Genomic DNA, 15,528 nt, shown 5'->3' with positions numbered 1-15,528 from the left:
GGAACAGGCTGCGTTTCTTAGTCGATTTAATGGTTAAAGTTTTTTTTTGTGTATAATTAGTAGACTGACTACAGAAAAATTAAATGAACACTGGCATGTAGTTTCTACCGAAAATAATCATCGGAAAACGGAGTAATTTAAGGGATAAAAAACTTACTGTGAAAAGTAATTTCTCGTGATGGATGTATGATTTGTCCCTTAAGCGGTAAATAGACGAATGGAATTCTTTGCTTGCCGTTTCCAGTTCCAAAGGTCGCCAAAGAACATTCTGAAAAAAAAACATTTGCTTGAACATTTTGTTTCTTAATCTTTAAGATAAACCAATACGATATGTTTCCCAGATGTCTGAAAAAGGCTTTAAGTTATTGCTTATTTTATTTTAAGTATAATATAATGCTACATAAAAATTAGAACATAATAATTTACGCAAGATTTCGGGCCTGCAACATTGTAGATATTTCTTGAAATAAGCATTTACGCGTGTTGTGGATTTTTTATAACTAAGTTAAAATATTATATATTATAGGTTTTTAATTTCGATTTGAAATTCGAATTTAAAGAAAAAAAAAAGATACAGGGAGAAAAATACAGACGATTATTACAAGGTATATAATATATTGTCGTATAATAAAGACGTAATTTAAAGACATTTGGCAACACTAGAATATATTTTTTTAAATGTACTGAAATATAATGTATCAAGAATTTGGCAAATATTATTTCTCAAAATTAAGTAATATTTAAATTATCGACCATAACGCAAGACGAAGTGCCCCCAATGTCATCATATCGTAACCAATTTTTTTTCAATACGGATCCCTAAAAATTACGCCAATAAATCGTGGCGCATCCGCTATAAGAGATTATTGATTCGCTCGAATCGAATTTTTGCGTTAATTTATCGGGGTTTATTAAAGAAATATATTAATCGCAATATTGCCACAGAAAATAATCCTGTGTACCTAATACCCTAGATCTTAAAATATTGTCAGCCAAAAGCATTAAATGAACTTGCAAAGCCGATTATGAGTCTGGATACTTAAAATAACATAGTTCATAACAGTATTCAGGTAACAGTTTCGATTTTATGACAAAACTAACCCACAAAGTTTTGTCAGGAATATGTCCAACTGATTAATAAAAATAGTAATTGTCTATGGGATTAACTTAGTACCGATGATAGCATTTTACCTATCAAGTTCTAAGATACATTTATTCGGATAATATATTTTAATGCGTTTAAAATCCTTGTGATATTTTCTCTAAAATCACTTTGAATAAAATATAATTCTTTGAGCAATATTTACGTTTTTATTAGAAAATAATTTAATACTCGGCGAAGGCCTTCTTTTGAGAATTAACTGTTGGATTTATGTATCTGTTAGAATTTCTAAAACATAGATGGGATTTATCACATGATTTTGGTGGCATTTAGTGAAATGTAAAAAAGAAGATGACGATTACAGTTCGTGAAGTCTACTGAATTGGAAAAGTACAATAACCTACAAATAATAATAAATGGATATAAAGTTCGACAATCTTAAAAAAACACAACGATTAGCTAAATAATTTAGATTTGAAGTAACATGAAAAAAAAACGGTTTGAGTAAGACATAAACATTATTTTAGGTACTAATTCGTTTAGTAGTTTCATAACATTATACTTTGTCTTTCTCGTCATTGATTGTTTTGTTTTTTAGGGCATTGGTTGGCGGACGAGCATATGGGCCACCTGATGGTAAGTAGTCACCATCGCCCATAGACAAAGGCGCTGTAAGAAATTATAACCATTCCTTACATCACCTATGCGCCACCAACCTTGGGAACTAAGATGTTATGTCCGTTGTGCCTGTGATTACACTGGCTCACTCAGCCTTCTAACCGGAACACAACAATACAAATAACAGTTTATTTAGCGGTAGAATATCTGATGAGTGGGTGGTACCTACCCAGACGGGCTTGCACAAAGCCCTACCACCAAGTAAGATTGTTTTATAATAATCTATATATCTATGATATATAGATAACTTTAACGTTAACGCGGAACGTGTCTAGCTAATCTAAATCGCGCTATAAATGTTTTTTAATGACGCATGTTTTATCAACTACTTTATATTAGAAATAGTTGTCAAGTTGCAACTCCTTTGTGTCTGAATTATTATTAGAAGTTTAAAGTATGGATTTTGTATAAATACTCTTTAGACATGATTATATTATAAGGGTATTCGGTATGGAGACTATTCACCTACATATAGTCAACCTTTTAGCCTACTGTCAAATATATATTCAAAAGGAGAACGTTACAATTAGTATATCAAATACACTAAAATAAGAGTAAAGCAAAGCAACAGTAAACATCAGCAACTTATCACAGTTCTAGCTGGTCATCGTGATATCGTATGTGTCCATACCATCATCTCGACATATTAATGATAAACTTTACACTTATCATTCTATTGATCTTATTCAGAGCCGGATTAACCATTAAACAGTGTAGACAACTTCTTAGCGGTCTGACAGACCCCAACCCAGTACGAAAAATGGAAAATAGTTGAAGTCAAATATTTTATCTATTTGAATAGGGCGATAACATACTGTCATAATATCGAAAAAAAAATCTGCAATTATAAATAATACATTTTAGGAAATTATAAACGTGTAAAGGTGCTTCGAGATGTGCATCGCCTAGCGGCTCCAACATAGTTAATCCGGCCCTGATCTTATTCGTGATGAAAGCGCGGTGACTTAGCAAAGAAAACAACTTTTAAACTAAACTAAAACTAACTATAAACATGTCGTACATGTTAACATGTTATGGTGACCTCAAATATACTAAGTCTACATACATAGAAATTACGTATGACTTGCCGAATTATTATTTTTTGTGTTGTACCCTACGGAAAAGAACATTGATTTGCATTTTCTATGACTTGACGTTGGTTGTTATTTAGAAACCTGATACGTTTTACTAGTTGTGTTAGACATAAAAAAGTAGTTTAGTCCTTCCTAGGGATACGAGCTAACTTCATATCAAATTTCATCAAATTCAGCTCAGTGGTTTGGCTGTGAAAGAGCAACAGACAGACAGAGTTACTTTCGCATATAATATTAGTATGGATAAACAAATCTTCACAGCATTTTTTAATGTCTTGATTTATGATGTATCTGCATATTTTTATAACCAGCATCACAATCGAAGTAAGTAAATTATAATTAAATTATAATTAAAACTTATATTAAGAGATAGCTCTGTATCGGAACATCAGTTTTACAAACATTATTTATCGTTAGACTAAGATAAATGTTTCTTGAACATTATAATAAAATTCTCGTTTTCCTTATTAAATAAATCATCTCGAAGTCTGAACTGGCCGCAATAGGCACACAACAAACGATCGATAACCCCAAAACTCAAATTATCAACCATATGATTAGCAGTTACAACAAGACTTGAAGCCAAGTCAATGGAAGACGCTATTGACCCTGTCACTATCAGATGTTTTAAGCATGCCATAGTTCATTAATCGGCATACTTTGTATACTTATATATGAAATATTTAGTGTCCAAGTGTGAGTTCGCTTTACATTCCTAAGAAATGCCGACTTCGAGTGTTTATAAATAGATTTTTAAATACCAGAATTAGATAACGGAAATTAAAATATGCAAATAGAAGTTTAAAAATAAAGTAAGACAATTTTAAGTATCTAATATTTTATGCAAATTTAAAAAATATGATATTGTAAAATGTTGATATATAAAAATTGATTAGAAACTATTTATACCAAAACTGGCTTCTAAATTTAGACGAGGTAATTTAGAAAAGCTTAAATACTTAATTAAATATCACATCAATCTTGAAACATCTAAAGTTAATTTGTTTTGACATATTTCTTGATTTGTTTTTGTTCCTAATAAATCGCCAATAAACCATCAACCTTGGGAACTATTGTTACGTCCCTTGTGGCTGTAATTACACTTTTCTTACTTTAACACAATACTAAGTACTTATTTCTATTTAGCGGTAGAATATGTGTTGAGTCGGTGGTACCTACGCAGATGGGCTTGCACTAAGCCATATAACTAAGAAAGTACTAGTGTTGTAAGCATTTTTTGGTTTACGGTTTCCTTTTAAAGTTATGTTTTGTTTAATGTATTCTGTAGCACGTGTACGACAGAATACTATATATGTATATATATTTATTTATTTATTTAAGACTTTATTGACCACCACAAACTAAATGGAACACAAGCCGGGCAGTCAATTTTAGGTCTAACAGAAATCCACGAGGCGGTAATTAATAATTTACAATACACAAAAATATACATACTTATACATAAAACTATAGAATAAAAAATCACATTGCGTTACTGGCCAAGAGCACTATCAGTTTGACAGTATAAATAGATACACGAATAATCTAAAATTCTAAACAGTGGAAGTCATATTCAAGGATAAAATGAAAAAAATATAAATCGCTAGTATAGTAATATTATACGTTTTATTTTATTTCTACCTGGCAAATCATCGACGCATAGCTCTCGATCTTCTCGAAAGAGCGGCGCACGCTGTGGACACGCGCACGCACAACCGACGTCACTGGCATCGCGTACAACCGCTGCGCCCGCGCCGTGTTCCGCGCACTGCGCCGCACCACACTCGCTACCTTAAAACGTCAGATATAATTAAAATGTTTGAATGTATAATTAAAGAATTCATAGGAAAGTCATGAATAATTTTAATTCTTTGAATAAGTAACGTTTATGCAATTTTGTGAACAGAAAAATTATATTATTACTTTAGATTTAGAATTGATTTAATGACAGATAGCAAGTTGGAATTTACAAAACAGTAAGTCAAACTTTTATTTGATGTTGAATTTGTTAATAAACTGCATATTAGACAACATGTACTGACATATGTTGTCTAATATGCAGTTTATTAATAAATATATATTTTCATTATATATAATATAAATTATATATATATAATTTCGTCAGTCGACTAAGTACGGGTAAAAGTGTCGGCTTTCCTTTCCATTTTTACCGTTTAAATTACTATTTCTAAAAATCCTATCTAAGCCGATGCTTACTTTATCTTTTTAATCCATACTCCAAACTTTAGTATTATGGGCTCAGCCGTTGTAGCTGTGGGTGTCTTGTCAGTCAGGACAAACGTCTTTTTTTTTTAAATATAAATATCGAATAATTGTCACTCGTTTTTTTTTCAATGATAACGTACATTACCGTTTGAACCATAATATGAATTTAAATCGAGCTCCTAAGATATTTCTTTAAAATCAGATAATTCTAATTTTAGCAATAAATTAGTTTAAAGAATAAATAAAAAAAACCCCATTAGACAAGTGGTGGTTTAAACACGTGAGTCGTAGTCTAAGAGTTTAAACCCGGGGAAGTCCAACTGAATTTTAATGAATTTAGAGCTTAAATCATGTTTACAGTTCCTCTAGTGCTCGATGGTAAATGAAAACATTGTTAGAAAATCTACAAGTATCAGATAAGAAAAAAGATGTGCATCCAACCAATCCTTATTAGAGTAGCGTAGTTCAAAACCATTTAAATAAGAGGAGATTTAAGCTCACCACAGAGGCTTTAACAAGTTAATACACATTATACCATAAAGCATATAGATAATAAAAAGAACAAGTAAATGATTTTTATCCATTGTATTTAATTGTTAAGAGTGGTTAGAATGTAGATGATTGCGGGTTCAAACCCAGGCAGGCACCGCTGAATTTTCATGTGCTTAATTTGTGTTTATAATTCATCTCGTGCTCGGCGGTGAATGAACACATCGTAAGGAAACCTAGATGTGTCTAATTTCAACGAAATTGTGCCGCATGTGAATCCACAAACCCACATTGGAGCAGCGTGGTGGAATATGCTCCAAACCTTCTCTTCAAAGGGAGAGGAGACCTTAGCCCAGCAGTGGGAAATTTACAGGCTGTAAATGCAGGCAGGCATGTTGTATTTAATTGTTGGCCACTTGTGAATACATTTATCTTTCATAGCAGCCATAAAAGTGTTGCTACTGATACCCTACCGTTTGGTCTCGTTAGAATCTATTTACATTACAAGCCGGTGGCTGCGTTACGCTTAATTAAACTTGTAAAATAACGATTTCATAGTGCTGAGCCGTGTAAGAAATAAACGTGGACACTAAATCATACTAATGCTTTTGATAATTTTTCAGTTCAGTTCCACGCATTCGATTCTATATTAAAATTCTCACAGGAAAAATAAATTAAATTGTAATAAAACAATTTTAAAAGTAATTACTGAGACATTTCCAACCGGTGGTTTTACGTTGTATAAAACGATAGTTTTGCAACGTTTAATTAATATAGCAATGTGGAATAATAATGCCAATGCTCTTACAGGAATTTATAAATGACTGGTTGTCGCCTGCAGCTTTGCTCATGTTTACGATGCTATCGTACGACTAACCGCTAAAATGCGGCATGAAAATTTATATATTAAATTTCATTAACCTCGGTTCAGTGGTGTGCCCGTGAAAGAGCAACAGGCAAAGAGACGGTTACTTACGCATTTATAATATTAGTATTGATTAATTTTTGCCACAAACAAAAGCATAGTTCCTTCATTCATAAGCCTATGGACTGGCAATACAAAACGACCGGAAGGAGGCTAGGTGCAGGATAAACCGCTGCTGAATGCTTTACAGGCACTCCAGCTACGACATTATAAGCACTTAATTTTAAAACTCTTATGACTGCTACTGAGAACTTCTTGACTGAAAACTTAAAATTAGGCACCTTTTATTTTATTGTTTGATGATGGAGAAATTGTAATCAAAATGTGCATCCTAAAAGAGAAGGTGGCACCGTTTTTGTGTGACAATAAGCTACCCGCTTGACTAACGTCAAAGATGAAGTTTGACACATAGCTCAAGAAATGATGTGTAATAAGTTGAGGTACTATACCGATTAATGTGAAGACGTCGCCGGTATCCCGTCTCGCTAGATCGCCGAGGCTAGCGGCGGCCGTGGTTGTCACCAAGAACAACAGAGCCGCCATGCTAGCCACCGCCGCCGTTATCGAATCCGCCCCAGCGCCGCATTCTCACCACCTACTAAAAAAAATTAAGGCGTTACACACATCGTTCAAATCATTAAAATAATTCACTATTCATCTATTATTTATTACGATATAACTTTAAATAAATTTGATTAATGTGTGTGAGTGTAAAACTACGAAACATGTTCAATCCACTGCGTCACATTGACTCTTAAATAGTAGTAGCTCATAAATGTAGTAATGATTTTTTTTTTTTTAGCATTAGCAGCCCGTAAATATCCCACTGCTGGGATAAAGGCCTCCTCTCCTTTGAGGAGAAGGTTTGGAGCGTATTCCACCACGCTGCTCCAATGCGGGTTGGCGGAATACACATGTGGCAGAATTTCGTTGAAATTAGACACATGCAGGTTTCCTCACGATGTTTTCCTTCACCGCCGAGCACGAGATGAATTATAAACACAAATTAAGCACATGAAATTTCAGTGGTGCCTGCCTGGGTTTGAACCCGAAATCATTGGTTAAGATGCACGCGTTCTAACCACTGGGCCATCTCGACTCTTAATGATTTTTATTATCTTTAAATTTCACTTATATATTTTTTACAAACACACTGTATATAAAACTATAAGAAATCATCATTCAAGTCTGCGTGTAAAATGAAGAAATTGCTCTACTTTGACATCTGAATGCAAGAAATAAGCGAACATAAGTTCAGACGACTTCGATAAAACTATTATAGTGCAGTGAAAGCTCGCACGATGGTACAAAAATTCATTGTCTCTGTTCGATTTCACTTTGTTCACATTATTACTAAGAGATAACCTTAGAAAATTGATGGGAAATGCAGGCGGAGCTCGACGTTTTTCTCGTACTATTAATGCCTTACTACTTACATCGGGTTCTCGTTATATTTATTTTAGAAGCAAAGTAAAAATACAATAACACTATATAAAAATCTTAAAAACTATTTAAATAATGTATGTAAAAAATATAATACAATACACGTAAAATAAAAAAATCTTGTTTTATTCATGTCCAAAAAAACAAATTAAATTCTATAGTAATACCAACGTGTTATCAAAGAATTAATATTATATGGTAACATTGAAATCTTAGTTACTGTCATATTTATGTATTAGTAAGTATGTACAACCTTCCCTTTCCTTAATGTCGCAAATTATTGTTTTCTATATATTTATACCATTTAAAGAAAGTATTTAACATGGTCTGTGTTCAAACAAAGTTTAAGCCGATAAGTACTATAAACATTCGTTAATGCCAATTATAAATAAAATATAATACGTATATTTTAAAATTTACACTCATAATATTCTTGCAATATTACGTATAGTTTATATTTGATTTCACTGACTAGTTCTTGACGATTACAATTCCTAAATGTACCTCGAATAATATCGCTAATTGTACGTGCATCAAATATTGTCCTACCTAGTTACGTGTGTTCGGCTAGCCAAGCGATGAGTACGTGAGGTACCCAAGTCCGCAAGTCCGGCACGCGTGCGTTCTGTAAACTTGTTTACTCAACGTAAATCTGTTTCCATGTTCGACAAGCTTTTGGTAGTGTTTACTCGAACGAACAAACATCGCGCACTAAAATCGAGAACGGGGTTTAAAATATTATTGAAGTGACAATGTTTCACGGTGTAATGACACTAACAAACTCACTCAGCGGTGGCCGGACCCCCCAGCTCTTACTAACGATTCACGACTGTCCATCATTTATCAATATCACCTCATCAGCCTTGAAATAAACGCAACGTGGTTTGATGTATTGTGATGTACTAAGCGTTTAAGTTTTGCGTTACAGAACTCGCTTTCAACTCAAAAATATCTTCTTAGGTCACGCAGAAGTCAGCTAAGCTTGTACCACATTTTGAAGAAATGATCCATTGTTTTGAGGTGATATTTTAGTGTAGCAAAAGACCACACAGACTTCATTTAAGTTTTACTGTTTGTCTTGACTTTTCGTATTGAATTTTCAGCGAAGCAGAGGCGGTTTGTGGCGTAAAATACGCAGTTAGAGGGCAAACGTTGAGACGGTGCGAACCTACAATAAACTCAACTGAACTTAAGGATTAATAGGAAGATGTTATGGAAATAGAAAGCATTGTGTCTTTGATTTATATATGAAAGGTTCTGTCAATTGTAATGAAGAACTAGATTTTACGAAGCCATTCATCAGTTGAAGGGCCATTCAACTCTTTTGCGTTGCCATTGTAGATTGTATTTCAGTTATGATTTAATGTACGAAACTTGTTAATGTACCTAGTTTAATTTACAAAACTATAAATTACACCGGAGCTGAACTGAAATGCCTGTCAGTTGTCATTTTAAAAGCAAGATTGTAAAATTAATAACATCCTTATTTAGTTATACTTCGGGGTAGGGCTTTGTGCTACTCCGTCTGGGTAGGCACATCACTTCATTTCCTATTCATCACCTATTCTACAGCTAAGCTACACTACTTCGTATTGTTTGCACTCCCGTTTGAAGGCTAAGTCAGCCAATGTGACGAAATAATTTCTTATTACCTAGAGTTGGTGGCGCATTAGACATACAAGGAACGGTTAATAATTTTTATGAACTTAATGTCAATGAGTTATTGTGACCAATCAGCTTACCAATAGTAGAATTAAAAGAAACTAGCAGCCTTTAAAAGTGACGACGCTGCCCAAAGGCTGCTTTGGGTTGATGGAAATAACAGAAAATATTAACGGCCTATTTAACCTCTGATTTATATCTCGCTGTCATCATTGATTTGACAAACACATATTGTTTTACTAATAATACACAAAATAACATTCATACGCTGAACGCAAAAATTCAATTAGATTTTTAAATGTTCTATATTATCCTAAATGTTTAGTATATATTTTATGTTTATTTTAGATGGAAATGCAATGTCATAACCAAGAAATAAATTATATTTCATTATTCTTTTGTAATTACACCCGACTGCAAACATTGTATCTTATAGATTATACACATTTATTGAAAGCACAGATATAGAGCGAAACTTAATTCCAGATCTTAGTCTACTATTAAGTACAGAAACTCCCGGAAAACACCTCGTCAGCTCCATCGATGTCAATGATAATAATTGATGTATTGCTACCGTTTGAGTAGTTACTCATACGGTAAGTAAATGCTGTATATTTTCTTCCATAGCCGTTGTTATTTTGAAAAGGAATTTGATGTTCTTTTTTTAATATTCATAAAGGAGAATTGCTTTTTTTATCAATCATTGGACTGAGGGACTGACAAGATAATCACTCAATCAATCAAGATATAATATACTTTTTTTTTTAAATTTAGTTTGATAAAGTATCCATCTTATGGAAATGGAAGTTAGTAATGAGTAGGACAAATTCCTTACATTAATTCCAATTTATTTTCGGCACTACCAAAAGTGCAATTCTAATCATAGGCGCGAAAGTTATGTTCATTTTGACGTTAATTACCTAGATTTTGACGTATGTTGGACGTTTCTTGATTTATTAATGTAAATTAAGGCCGAAGACTACAATTTGTTAACCCTATCCTTTAGATTATCACAATGCATCCTGATAACTATTTGTCTTTACATTTAACATAAATAGAATCTTTTAAGTGTAGCATTTTTAACATATTTCATCTTTATCTCATTAAGCAAATATAGCTTCTATTGTATGATATTAAAGACTAATGTAGTGTATCCTATACATAGAAAATCATTTAAAATAGCTGTTCCAGCGTGCTTCAAGCAACGGAATGACGCCGGTAAGACTGGTTAATTGTTAACTATTATTCATATCTAATGCGACTTCTTCGTATTTATGAAGATTAATGATTAGTAGGTTAAGGATTTCTAGTTCAGATGCTGTTCCGGACGCCTCGGGACAGATAATAATGTGTCATTTTGAAATAGTCGCGTATACGTCACGTTTTCCAGCGGCAGTAACGCCGTTTATAATTGGCAGGGTTGTTTAATTGTAAACGTTTTATGTTAATCCGTTTTTATTTAAATGTAGACGTAAGAAGTCCTGCTTTCTTGCTCGAGTCGAGAACAGTTTTGATGTAATTAGACATTTATTTTAATAGAAACAATTATTCGAATTGTTTTTTTAAAATAAAAATAATCGAATTGTAGGTACATATTAGAAGTACGTTTAAGAAAATATATGTAGGCAGACTGGCAAAATTTGCCCCTTGATGGTAAGTGGGGGACCACTGTTGACATTGGCACTGTAAGAAATATTAAGCATCCACTAACCACCAATATAAAAAGCGGTTGGTCCAAACCAAACCAGATAATCTTGTACAAAACCTTATCACCAAGTGATTTTCATTTAAATCGGTAATCAGTTTATCGATTGAATAAAAATAATACAACAACACATATTAACGTATCTTTATATGTATTACGTACTTGACATAATTGTACCAATTATATATGATAAGTACAATGTAAAAAATCTGCAATGTGGTTTAGACGGTAGTTGAAAATAACCAATATCTAATAACCAGTTATAACCAGTTTGAACGAATATCATCTGGAATTGTGATAAAGCAGTATATAATAAGAATCCAATGTAATCATTAATAACTTTGATATTCATACAATAATTGCCATTACAAAAATGTCAACATCGACCAATAACTTGAATTAATGGTGATACAGAGATAAATTGATAAATTGTCCCTATTAAACTTATAAAGGTTTTCCCGTTAATTCATTAAAAACATTGTAGTTTATTTGCATCGTTGTCAGCTCTATTTTATGTATTAAGGCACTGTAATGGTAATCTTCGACCTGCTAATAATATACTTATTATCATGTGACATTCTGTACGGAATAGAAATTGTAATTTGAAGACAATAGGAGAAAATAGACACGACATTATCTTGTTGATATTCAGACGGTGACATTAGGTATTATGTGATAATTCTAGATTGATTTTAACCTTAGTATTTATTATTTAAGCCTAGCCTAGCGTAGGATCTTAGACGATAGACCTTCGACCTTAGACCATTTACTTAATAAATTGTAATAGTTAAATAATTATTTGATATAATTAATATAATATATGTTTATCATAAATTGATTTTAGTTTGTATGTAATGCCTTAACAAACATCCATCGCTAATGACGCTTTAAAGTGTAACGCTTGATTTCGTGCGTTAGGTCGGCGAGATTGAGGTAAGTAAATATAAACAAGGAGAGTGGGCTTATGAACCTGTTACCATACTGCTTAAATATAAACCTATTGTAGGCACTCCGCAGACTTGTTCTCATTGACCCATTTTCAGATCAGTGCTTTAGGCTTAACAGAGGTCAAGATTTTTGGTTCTCGTGGTGCTTAACTTAATTGCGAATAATGTATGCTATAATAATACGTATAAGGTATAGTAATTTTATCTCATATGTATCGAACAAAATTGACATTAAATAGATTAGTAGTAACTTATTTCAAATATTGCTATCTCTTTGTGATAAATACCTAAATATGTGTGAGTAAAAAGGATAATATCAAATGTTGTTGTTTAACTCAATTTTATTGTTGGTTAAAAAATATTTTTATGAAAATGATTCACATGTAATAATGGCCACAAAATTCCTAAATATTTGTTCGATAAATATAATACATATATTTAATATTTAGTGTCAATGAATGACTAGTTTAAAAGCAATTTTGTTTATGGTTTTCAATTTTAAATAGAATGTCAGTATTTTATTGTTATTTATTTTAGAAAGAGAAAAAAGGTTAAAAAACTTAGCTTACCGAATGAATCAGTATCATAGTGATAGAATGATATATTATCAGAGAATACCGTTACATTAGTTTTGATCATGTTATTTGGATATTAATATAACATTAATAAGATTAATTATCTAATTTAAATATTTAGATGAATCCTGTCTATTGGATAGCTTATCAGAAAAAAGAAAGCAATGCTATTATGAAAACTATGTTACCAACACAAATATAAAAAATATATCAAATATATAAATAAAAAATATATACACTCCAGCAAAATAATAATAAAATGATATCGTTAATGGCATGTGGAAATACTTAAACCAATTATAATAAAAAAAAATCAATGGATAAGGAGCAGTTTCTATAACGAACAAAGTATCTAGCTAATTTTACACAACCAAATCTGCGTATAAATCTGGATATATTTTATCATATCTCTTAAATAAGCTTGGTGGTAGGGCTTTGTGCAAGCCCGTCTGGGTACCAACCACCTACTTATCAGATATTCTACCGCCAAATAACAGTACTCTGTGTTGTTGTGTTCCGGTTGGAAGGGTGAGTGAGCCACTGTAATCACAGGCACAAGGGCCATAACATCTTAGTTCCCGAGGTTGGTGGCGCATAGGTGATATAAGGAATGGTTAATATTTCTTACAGCGCCTTTGTCTATGGGTGGTGGTGACCACTTACCATCAGGTGGCCCATATGCTCGTCCACCAAAAATTGCCATAAAAAATAAATAAGCGAACGTCATTCTGTAACTCTTTAATAATGACTAAACATATTTAACATACATACAGATACATTTATTTTAGTATATAAAGTCTCAGTTTCAATTTGAAAATTATTTCCAAAGCACGTTATAATATCTCTTGTTATAAAATAAGCGGCTCAAAATGTATAATATTGTACTACAAAAGTAGTTTAGAAGAAAGAGAATAAGCGCCGTATTATCATTGTCGGTAAAATTACAAAGAAACAGATGTAGTGAAATTATTCTTACTGTTTATGTTTAAAGCTATTTTTTGGAAGCCGACAAACAACTCTCTGTACAACATTACAATTTTACTCATATCACAGATGGGGTATTGCGTGTCTATTTTAATGTAAATTTCGTTGGAGGAGATTATGAAAATAACTTCCTATACGGAATACATATAGATCATATCAACGTATTTGAGTATTTATGACAATATCCCGCTACGTGTTTAAAATATTATCATTGCGTTTTTTTTGTGCTATTTTTTTTGTGTGGTTTTCCCCTTGTTAAACTTAAATCGCATGGGTCGTAGTATAACGGTTAATAGCTTATAAACCTTACACGATTATTAGGTTATCAAATGGAACAGTATATTTCAAATCTGATAGATAGTTCTTGAGATTAGCGCATTCAAACGCCTTCAACTTTGGAATATTAATACGAATAATATTTTTTTTTTTTGTATTCCTTACCATTAATTGTCAAACACCCTTTATTTAATAAATCTAATATTCTTCATCACATTAAATCAAATTTCTTTAATCACACTACCACCGCTTCAGAAAAAAAAAATACTGACAAAAACCGGCGAAAGAAACTCAGTGCGTTTTTTTTTCAATTTGTGATTTTTACATATATTCAATAACAACTCACCAATAACCAAGAAATGTCTAAAGTTTATTTGGAATACAAAATGCTTTTATATATTGTTAAAACTGTATATTATTTATGAAAGTAAATTAAACAATTTGTTCTAATATAAGATTTTACTTTATTTTTCTATCCATTACGTGTTAATTTTGAGTTTAATTTACTAAAGGATATCGGCATCTCAGATCTTAAAAAATCAATAAAATCAAATACCCCTATAAAGTTTATCGACGCTGTAATGTGGAATTGAGAACGGTCGACGATCGGATGTTTAAAAAATCCGAATGTCACCACGATACGAACATTTAGAGATACTTAAAAGTTTCGTTACAAAATTAAGTGTCACATTCGCACTCTCGTGTGAGAAGAGTGAAGGTACTTATACAGAATAATATAATTATTAATTGTCAAAATTTCACGAAACCGTTACACTAAGTGGCGAACTCACCGACCGCCCGTGATTATGTGTTTTTTTTTTTTTTGCATAAATATTTACCCACAAAGCTGACAGTGATTTCGTTTATTCAGTATTGTTCAACGATTAACACAGTATAAATAAACTTATATAATTTATAATACACATTACTTTATTGTGTAATCTGAACGCTCGTGCCGACTTCGTATATTACAAGAAATTTTTTTTGCGAGATAACAAAAAGTATCTTTATTGAAAATTGGTTGACTAATAAAAAAATCAATAATAGCACCACCTACCGCTAACTATAGCTAGTCTATTCAGGTTCCATAAGTGAAAAAATATTTCGCACTTATCATATTCGTTAATATATTGTATAGTATGACATACTAAACATTCATCAAAATCGAGCCGATTAGGCGGAAAAGAATTACGCACACTCAGAATTACGTATATCAAGATAATATCAAACAATTTAATCCACTAAAAATATATGATTACATAACATCGGCATATAATATCATGAATAAATAAAGCCTATGTATCATCATTAATTTGCATAATGTTCATCCATTAGGTACCATGCAACATGCCTTCCTCATTGCGACTTGATTCAAGATTAATTTATTTCAATAAACACATAAAAAATGTAATCCTAACCTAG

The 15,528-nt window shown here is 32.0% G+C and overlaps 1 protein-coding gene across 2 annotated transcripts in view; it reads right to left on the bottom strand.

The window, feature by feature from the left end:
* Window positions 1-15,528, bottom strand: part of LOC125070377 — a 64,116-nt gene that overhangs the window by 4,663 nt on the left and 43,925 nt on the right. For both annotated transcript variants that reach the window (XM_047680221.1, XM_047680222.1), the window contains 3 exons: window positions 6,964-7,112; window positions 4,516-4,665; window positions 158-268 (listed from right to left, as the gene is read on the bottom strand). In XM_047680221.1, the coding sequence (XP_047536177.1) occupies window positions 158-268; window positions 4,516-4,665; window positions 6,964-7,057 (355 nt within the window). In that variant the 5' untranslated portion in view covers window positions 7,058-7,112. The remainder of the gene's footprint in view (window positions 1-157; window positions 269-4,515; window positions 4,666-6,963; window positions 7,113-15,528) is intronic.

The sequence above is a fragment of the Vanessa atalanta genome, chromosome 17 (assembly GCF_905147765.1).
Source record: "Vanessa atalanta chromosome 17, ilVanAtal1.2, whole genome shotgun sequence".
Classification (NCBI taxonomy): domain Eukaryota; kingdom Metazoa; phylum Arthropoda; class Insecta; order Lepidoptera; family Nymphalidae; genus Vanessa; species Vanessa atalanta.
Note: the sequence above shows the minus strand (reverse complement) of the source record. Positions and strands in the feature narration are given on the sequence as shown.